The following is a 9,793-nucleotide window of genomic DNA, read 5'->3' as shown; positions in this document are numbered from 1 at the left end:
TTTATTGGCAATACTCTGTGCATTCAAGTTCACTACCCGTAACTCTTTGGGCGCAGTGGATGCATTCCGTCATGTCTCTACGGCGTTCCGAGAAGGAAGCGCAACGCGTGTGTTACTAACTTCGTCCCAAACGAACAGGTTACCGTCAATTTTCAACTTATCATAAACAAGATACACCTTTTGTTTATTATCTCTTTCTGCCTTCGAGCTTTCCCAAAGCAGTTTGCGTTTGCGCAGCGTGTGCTGGTATCGTGCTCATGACGACTGCCGCGAGCGAAGATAAAAAGCAGCATATTAACTTGGCATCTGTCAAGCAGACAAGCCGGAAATTTATGTTCCAGACACGTGAGTGAAGCAGGAATGGTGTACGAAAGAAAGGAACGGGAATAACAGAAATCCTAAAATGTCTGCGCTCTGCTGTTTAGCTCATATTTTGTGCACATTGTTCCCCACTTAGACTCCGGTACTAAAACGGGTATCATTAGGAGCGTGAAGGCCACTTTCCCTGGGTGAAAACGAACGCATGGAACGTGGGTAAATGGGACAAATGTCTGAAAATATGGCTACGTTCACCCAAGTGGACAACTTATCCATTATGGCCACCTGGAACAGTGAGCAAACACAGCCTCTTCAATGGATGGAGAAATTTATGTTGTGTCCTACAAGATTATAATCAGTAAACGACTATTTGAAAGGTGAACGGTAATCATGCGTTTTAATATTTGTTGCGCGCCTGCCACAAGATGCTTGTTGCCGTCGTTTAGCAGTGTAATACGAGTAATGAGATGAAAACAATTAATCTCATGTACAGTAAATCCGCAGAAAACGGAGAACTTTGTTTGGGCAATTCATAAAAAAATACGTTTAGGTACCACCTGTTTTGGCTGAGGATGCTTACCTAACAGCTGAATACCTGGAAATTGACACAGGTGGGCGTGGGAGCCCAAAAACTTTCATTGAGAAATTTGATGCCGCATCGAACTGCGCCACGCGGTGTTTGTCGCCTTCTCCAAAGTGAATGATGAATGAGCGCTAAAAAATTGTCCCCAGATATTAAACTCAATCTGCCTTGCAACAATTGTGATTGATAATCAAGTGTCCAGAATTTTTAATCCCCCTCCAAAATGTTTTATAAATATAAAATGAGGATAAACTAGGTATCGCTCGCTAGAGCGAGCTAAATTGGTCTTGCTGTCCGCTAAATCTACATATAAAATCTTTGCTGCAAATTCTCGCTTCATTATCCCTGCATACCGTAATATAGCAACTGCTCTCAATGCCGAGAAATAACAGACCCATGTTTTGAAAGTCGCAGTGGTGGTTGGGAAGCTGTTTTTATTGTCTTTCATTTCTTGGCAGGTGGCGTTACCGATCGAGACCTCAAATACCTGGGCACGTAAAAATGAGCCTGAGCCACTTATAGCCGGAAAGCTGCAGGTAGGGGTACTAAACACAATGGCGTGCAGGTAACAAGGAATAAGAAAAAAGAAAAGCGAGTCAACGCTGACGAACTTTCAAGCTGCCAACTACATGTCCCGCTATAAATGCCGCGCTAGAAGTGATTGTATTCGTAGAGCGGAGTGAACACGCCAAGACCGCATGGGCAGTTCATCGTCTATCTGAGTCTGCCAGCTAGGAATCCTAAGTAACAAACACCCGTCCGATATTCAGGAATCTAGGAGTAATATTCACTGCTGCGGGCTTGGAGTATAAATACTTAAAGTGTGAAGGGCGGCTGTGAGGAGACTTTTTTCTTAGAGTGGTAAAGATGTTTCCTTTCAGTAACATTCCTCTGTTAGCTCTGGGTGCCTTGCACCTGTGCCTTGCTGCTCATTCGGCATTCGACTCCAGGAGCGATTACGAGCAGGAGTTGGCCGCCCGTGTAAGTGGCTGTCGGTCTATACGTTGTTTCTCGTACAGGTTACAGGTAGAATCGTAAGAATTGAACAAATTGGGAGGAAAATAGAAGACTGAACGACTAAAGGCACTCTGCTTGAATAACTGAAAGCCGTGACGCCCTACATGGTGAAGGAGTAAAAAAAAATTGCGTAATGCCCGAGAAAGAAACAATTAGGGTGCTTCACTTTGTCCTACTGCAGTATTGTGTATTTACTATTGAGAGCGCAGCGCGAACAACTTTACTATAATATTACATGTGCATATAATATATATACGATGTAATGAAAAATAATTAGTAACCTGATGACATTCATTCTTCAGCCAGTGAAGTAATATACGAACTTTGGAAACACCGGACATAAGACGGGCCTGCAGTCAATAGTAGTGCAATTTTACAGCTCGATTTGCTAAATGTAGTTGAGTTTTTAGGACATTTTCTGGGCTTTGCAGTTGGCCTCTATTTTTACGGACCTTGCGGCTGTACGGGACGTCAACACCGATCCCAAATTCAAATGCATGACAGCGACGCGCATTGCAATTGACGTGGATAACTCATCCTTCACATACCTCTGGTCACTAAACGTCGACGGAGACGAAAAGATGTAAGTTCTTCCGCTGCAGAGAGCGCAACATTGTTTTACTGCGCCCTTGTCTCCACGCAGGAAACATCCGGTTGTGCAGTACAGACCAGGAGCCAACCCTTACACATTTATCACAGTTGTAAACTCAGGTAAGCCGAAACTCATCATTTTCTTCCTTTTTCGCGAAAGGTCCACTAAAGTACGTCGCTAAACGCAGGGAATACAGGAATCCACATATCGAGGTGTTGCCGTTTTCCACGCACGGAAAAGCTGCATCGCAAAGCAGAGAACAGAACACCTGCTTCAGAAAACATTTACGCCAACAGGCTATTTGCGCGATACTTAATAAGAAGGGAGCAGAACCACACACAGTTTACGAAGTACTCGCAGCTCTTACAGTGCACATATTCTTCTACAGCGTTTTCCCCTTTCCTTCGGTGATGTGCCGAAATGTTAGAATAACGCATCTTTTGTATCGCTATCATCACAGCCTTGAGGTCTGTCTATGCTCCCAGCAATGATCGGGATTCCATTCTTCCGTGAAGCACCGACTGTATCACGAGTACTCGGTAGTTCAAGTTACGAGTACGTAGGGAATTCGCGCACGAAACTGAAAACTCTACGTGCGCTATGTGCACGCTGTATGTTACGGTTTTACTTCCACGCACGCGACATACAGTGCAAGTGGCAATGTCGGCCTATTGCAGCGACGTGGAATTGCTCACGTATGCTTCTCCGCGCCATTCTGTCACTAAGTATCGACACTGTTGTTGCCAATATTACCCAAGACGAGTCCTTAAGCCAAGCCAGTCGAGTTGCGTTAGCGTGGGCAACGTGTGGTTCTTGCTTGTGCCGATTGAGCTTCGAAATGCTTCGAAATGTCATGTGTTATCGTTGCCTGCTGTCAGCGCTGTCTTGGGATAAAATCGACGACCTACTGATGACAATGAAGGAGTGACAGAATTTTAAATGCTGTCTATACGACGCGAGGAGCAGGTCCGTGGAGTTGTGCACAGCGCTGGTGAGATGCACTTTATTCGCCTCTGAAATATGCGTGACCATTTCAGACTACCACAGTGCATGTCGCATGCAGATCGCGAAGTGGTTGACATTTCTTACATGGCGCAACAAATCCAAATCGTCGCCATCGCGGAAAACGAAGGAACGGAGCTGCCCCACTCATATCAAAGTTATGGCTGCCGTCTAGCATTTGGTGCTCCTTCACTTGCTCGAGATCTCGCGAGACCTGCTCGCTGAGCTCTCTACGTGCGCAAAGTACACACGCAAGCTTCACGATCTAACGTACGTCCGTGAGACTCACGCAAGCGTGTTGCGCTCTGCGTATGCGCACTGCTCTCCAGTAAAAGCTCCACCTACGCAGTGCCTTTACGTACGGGCAACTAAAACTAAAGAGGTCAACTCAAGTTAAGGACAACGCAGCGAGCTGTGGAAAGAAAAATTATAGGTCTAACGTTAAGAGTTCAGAAACGGGCGCAGTGGACGAGGGAACAAACGCGGGTAAATGACATCCTAGTCGAAATCAGCAGGAAGAAATGGGCTCGGGCAGGGCATGTAATGCTATGGCAAGATATCCGCTGCTCCTCAAGCCTGACCTATTCGATTTCAAGAGAAGGGAAGCGTAGCAGGGTGCGGCAGAAAGGTAGGCGGATGTGATTAAGACGTTTGCAGGAATACGGTGGCCGCAGCTGGCAAAGGACATGGTTAAGCGGACAGACATGAGAGAGTCCTTTGTCCGGCAGTGGGCGTAGTCAGGCTGATGATGATGATGAACTAAAACTGTCTTCTGTCAAGCTGTATTGTTATCGACGTGGACATACGACGGACGTGGCAATGAAACGAACTCTTAATTCGGCTGATTTGCACCCACAAAGAATGGAACAACTCGGCGATAGCGATAGCAGCGAGTGTGCTTGACGGTCGTCGAAAAACAGAATAATCGCTGCCGCCCTCAATTACAGGTGACAAAAAACTTTGCAGATAAGGCCAGAAAGGCAACTACGATAATCTCGAGCGATGCCCACAGTTGGGCGTGGCTGCGATTCTTCGAGATATAGCTGTTGGCATTTCGCGCCCTAATACAAGTGATAAAGCCGTATGCGAGTGGCTTTGAGAATAAACAAGGACATGGTACAAACCTTCGCTGCAGTACCAAAGTTCAAAGTTTAAAGCAATATTTATTCACACACAGAGGAATACATATGGAAATATCTGGACCGAAAGCCATAGGGCTAGTTGACGGTACAGTGCAAAATAAACTTCATCAGGCAGCCGTTACAAAAACAGGAAAGAGAGAAACAAAGGAATCAAAATGACTAGAGAAAAGTACACATTTGAATGAACAGCAGTATAATAAAAAGCAGGAACAAAGAATAGGGGAAGAAAAAAAACAGCTGGGGGGGGGGGGGGGGGGGGGGGGGGCTCATGGCGCTTCCTGGCTGTTAATGAAGAACATCTGGGATGTGAGCTTAAAGTTATTTGCAAGCTTCACATTGATAGGTACTGCATTAAAAATGTTTGCTCCTGAAAACTGAATCAAGCGCTCAACGTACACATTGCGACAGGTAGGCAGGTTAAACTTGCCATTTAATGCGTGTCCTGTTTTTGGATGGCATCAAGAAAAATTTAATTGCAGTGGAATACTAGTATTAATAATGTCATTCACCAATATACATAGCTTGTAACTAAGCATGGATACAAATGATAGCACTTCATGTTCCTGATATAAATTATTGTTGTCTGTCCGAGTCTTTTGAAAGCGGCAAATTATATCTCTTTGATAGGAACAAAATGCCGGTGCGTTCAGTGATTTTCAGAGCTACTACAAATTACGAGCGGCCTTTTTTCTTGTTCCAGACGTGCTTCATCCTGACGACGCTGTTTTTCTCTACAGCGACTTCGAGACATGTCTTGTGTGGCAAATGCACTATTTTGGAAACCGTGAGAATTATTTCTTGTATATTCGCTCGCAAAAAAAAAAATTGCCTGTATAGTCCGTGCCTAAAGCTGGTCACCACTGTTGGTGCATGTCCACAATGATTTCAGAAATTTTATTATCATAAATGTACTTCTTGAAAAAAAAAAAGTAAAGCTTTGGCGAGTGAAATTTAGTCATCTCCTGCATAATGCACTTCTTTTCCTATCTTAGATGAGGTAACGCTCAGGAAGTTCTTTTTAATGAATGACATTGAACCTTTCCCTTGTAGGATAAGGTGGATTTTGAAATGGATGCATACCGCATGAGGATATGCTAAGAAGAATGATAGGCTGATTACAGGTTGATAGGTTGATTGGAGAATTATCGTGCGTTGATGGTGCGTCAGCGACCACATGCTTACGATGGCGACACACTCTCCTTGTGCGACGAGGAGCTTCGGTTGGTAATGATAAACACAATTAAGTAGAGGGGGCATTGTAAAGCAGTGCTTCTATCTCCAGAAGGTTTTCTCTTTGCTCGCACTAGCTATATCCAGAAATTCACCTGTGTTATCGATAGTCTTTCACACTGCTGTTCTAAGTACTAATTTATCATTAGATAGGGTGCAGCGCAGCGCGTACTTAAGGTCCGTGACCTTGGAGACAGGCTCAAGGTCATGGTTGCAAGGTATATTAAAAATATGGTTTTGCAGACCGAAAGTATGGTATCAGTGTGCGTTGGCGTCTGTGAAGTGAATGATTTTCATCTTTTATTTCTTCAGAGTGCACGCTGTGGGTTTTGCCGGAAAAGAAGGACTCGATTCCGCAGGAGTGCCTCGATAATTACGCCGAAGTCTGCGGAGAAAGCGTTACTGTGTATGACAAAGACCTTTGCAAGGAATCAGACGAAACAACAGCAAGAAAGTAAATCATGCAAAAAATCACAAACTGTAAGCAGAATTGAATTCAGTGTAGACGGTAGTGCCTGGCGGCGGGGTTTGGCGAAGAGTAAAAAGTCGTTATGACTTGCGAAGCTGACATCTCGCCTTCCTCTTCATTACCTCATCGTCAACGATTACGGTGCTACAGTTGTGTAGGACTAGATAAAATTCTCCGCACAAGCTTCAGTTCCCTGTGCCAACCCATTGGTAGATGACATAGTTAAGAGGTCTGGCGAAGCGTAACTATGTAGCAGGATGGGAATTTGTGTCTTGTGGTTGATGCCTACTAGACAGGAGGGAATTTCGGGCGCAATGTTTGATTACTAAATGTGTAGATGGCAGTAGTGATGAATTTTTCATGCAATAAAACATGAGTGCTAATGAACGTGAGCAGATTTTTAATCCGAATGCACTAGATGGCTATGTCGCGTCATCAAAACTTGTCCGCATGATTGTGTCGTCCAGTAAAGATAAATGTGGAAAAGTTTTATTACGTTAGATAGTGCCTGATGAGATCTTGCTTAGGGAAAAATTTGATTCGTGACTCGTAATTAGTTAAATAATTTAACGTGAAAAAATACACTGGGACGTCAAAATAGCCATCGGTGTCGATATAGTATGTGGATCGTTTGCTCCACTGTGGGTGGCCCCAGTGATCTCTAAGTTGGGAAACTTAAGAATAGTGCATTTCAACCCATCGACACCAGTTGCAATGAAGGTGGTAGAAAGGTTCTAGGAAAAGCATCAATTATCAGTGAATGCCGTGAAAAGGCCGTGGAGCCTGATTCTAGAGCGAATGTGTTGAAATAGCAGACAGAGCTGTTTATTCGCATAAAAAGGAGGACATGTTGGATCTGTTTGACTAAAACGTCATGCTGCTCAGCAGACCATATAATCGCAACACAGGCTGAAGAGGAGACGTGAAGGAGGTGTATGATGAATTGTAATGTGTAAATACAAGGGCGAGACACGTCAGTGGCAATTTTAACACCATGCTGTCGAGTGAGTGCCAGCTGTGAGTCATGATTCGCGCTACTAAAACAGCTAAGTAATTCCCGGTGGGCCAGGAGAGAATTTGAAGCCTCTGGTCTAGACACTTTTAGGTGTTCTGTCAATCACCTGAACTCACCATAAGTGAAGGTCACGCTACGTTTTCAATATACCAAAAAGTACACTTCTACGACGAGGCTGCCAAAGATGGCTTCGACTGCCCTGCGACTATGAACTACGTGGAGTGAGCGTAGTGACACTGCTGCTTCGTGAGCAACCCTGTCCCAACGACTCTTGCTCCTTCTCTTCAATTTAAAAATGAGAGGCCTCACAGCCACCCTGAAAACCTTGGAGCTCTTAATTAAGGCGTGCTGCCTAGGTGAATGAAAGCGCCATATAGAACCCGACAGGCTTGAACAAAGACGTTGAATATGCGCAACAGTAGAGAATTGAGGCCACTGCACTGCAACGAGGAGGAAGGATGGGCGGCGCCTATTCTGTATTTCAGCCCACTTATAATCATGCCTTGGTCGATTTCTAACCTCCACAACCCTTTTTCCGATTCTTAACATCCTTAGCTGCATTCTTCGTGATGACCGCGACAGTATTTCCCGTAATATAAGTTATATTCCTCGTGATATTAAGAACAGCAGTCCAACCGTATTCGTTATTAGATGGTGAAATAGAATCTGCGTCGTTACGACTAAAAAAATTTGAATTTTTTTTTGCTCTTCGGTCCACTTCTGCTGGTATCATCAATTTTGAATCCCAAGGACGCTGGGCATTCCTGAGAACCAAGGCAAGTGAGCAGCATGGTATGAGCTCGTGTGGCAAGACTGAAGCATGCTGGTATCCTTGCTGCTTGGCATACTTGTACATCCGCCACCTCCGTTCAGTAGCGCTCGTGTTAGTCTGTGTTAGTCGCGTTAGTTTTTTCTTGTTTTTTACACGTGTCAGTTTATCCTTTTGCTTTGTTTCCTCATCTATGGTCATTTTGGTGTGCACTTTGCGAAGTCGCATTTTTTACTGATAATAATAAGCTTTGTTCGCACAAAACGCTATCCTGCGAAGCGCAAGAGACAAGATAGTGTCTGCTCACCGGCCTCCTCAGGACTTATGTCAGAATATACGCGAAGGGCAGAAGGAAAATAATTAGTGCCCGGCCCGCAGTGTCAACTGATACAGGGGGCACAACAGCACAGGAGGAAAGTGGTTAAGAAACTTGAGAACGAACTTAAGCTTCGCCTTAAAGGTATGCCGAGATAGCGTTAATGGGTTCCTTCATCAGCCTGAGGTCCTCTTGGCGCATCACTTCGCAGACACAGATAATGTATTTCTTTCACCATAACATAACATAACATAACATAACATAACATAACATAACATAACATAACATAACATAACATAACATAACATAACATAACATAACATAACATAACATAACATAACATAACATAACATAACATAACATAACAAAGCCGCCGCGGTGGCTCAGTGGTTATGGCGCTCGGCTGCTGGCCCGAATGACGCGAGTTCGATCCCGGCCGCGGCGGCTGAATTTCGGTGGAGGAGAAATTCTAGAGGCCCGTGTACTGTGCGATGTCAGTGCACGTTAAAGAGCCCCAGGTGGTCGAAATTTCCGGAGCCCTCTACTACGGTGTCTCTCATAGCCTTAGTCGCTTTGGAACGTTAAACCCCATAAACCAAACCAAACATAACATAACATAACATAACATAACATAACATAACAACATAACATAACATAACATAACATAACATAACATAACATAACATAACAAGTCATAACAGCACCTCATAACATAACAACGTACATAACATAACAAGTACAAGATGTCATAACAAGTACCTCTTTCCATTCCTTTCTCTGCTGTTAGTTCATCGAGGGCCTCGATTCAGACAGTCTTGATGCCGTAGGTAGCATGAGAGGGTACTCGCAAAGCTCCCGCCCACACCGTACGACCCCGTTCCTACGTGGCACTCGCGGTAATACAGGACGTACTACGTCCGCCGCTACGGACGAGGGTGGCGCTGGTGAACACGCTCGATATTCGGTTACGCTACACATAAATATTCTAGAGAGCAGAAGATGGAATAGCAGTCACCATAGCTCAGTTCGTAGAGCACCGGACACGAAATTCGAAGGTCGTGGGTTGATAAAAACTACATTCATAAAAACTACAAAATTAAAAAAAAGACATCTCCTAAGCTCCTTGGTTTCGGCGACTGTTGGCTTCTGTCATTTATGTCATAACGAACACCTGTTTCCTTTTCATTGTCTACTAAAGAGTACAATGCTATAGCATTAGAGACCCCTCCTGCAACGAGACCGCTACCTTCTGCCTACATTATGTAGAACTGGTTACATTATAAGATTGCGGGGAGCCATGCAGATTGTGTGGCAGTGGCGTCGGAGCTTGCAAGACCCAA

General features: G+C 44.5%; 1 protein-coding gene across 3 annotated transcripts; it reads left to right on the top strand.

The window, feature by feature from the left end:
- Positions 1–471: 471 nt before the first annotated feature.
- Positions 472–6,736, top strand: LOC149359294 (uncharacterized). Of its 3 annotated transcripts, none has more exons than XM_089569013.1 (6): positions 472–695; positions 1,360–1,882; positions 2,350–2,501; positions 2,562–2,629; positions 5,355–5,438; positions 6,197–6,736. In XM_089569013.1, the coding sequence occupies exons 2-6, from the start codon at positions 1,769–1,771 to the stop codon at positions 6,340–6,342; spliced, it is 564 nt and encodes a 187-aa protein (XP_089425139.1). In that variant the 5' UTR covers positions 472–695; positions 1,360–1,768; the 3' UTR covers positions 6,343–6,736. The 3 variants fall into 3 exon arrangements, with proteins under 3 accessions (XP_089425139.1, XP_089425138.1, XP_089425140.1); XM_089569012.1 differs by having other exon boundaries at positions 472–702; XM_089569014.1 differs by lacking the exon at positions 5,355–5,438 and having other exon boundaries at positions 472–702.
- The last annotated feature ends 3,057 nt before the right edge of the window (positions 6,737–9,793 follow it).

This window comes from Amblyomma mixtum, chromosome 2 (genome assembly GCF_055824585.1).
Source record: "Amblyomma mixtum isolate Tamu chromosome 2, ASM5582458v1, whole genome shotgun sequence".
In the NCBI taxonomy this organism is placed as follows: Eukaryota; Metazoa; Arthropoda; class Arachnida; order Ixodida; family Ixodidae; genus Amblyomma; species Amblyomma mixtum.
This window is presented reverse-complemented; position numbering and strand designations above follow the sequence as displayed.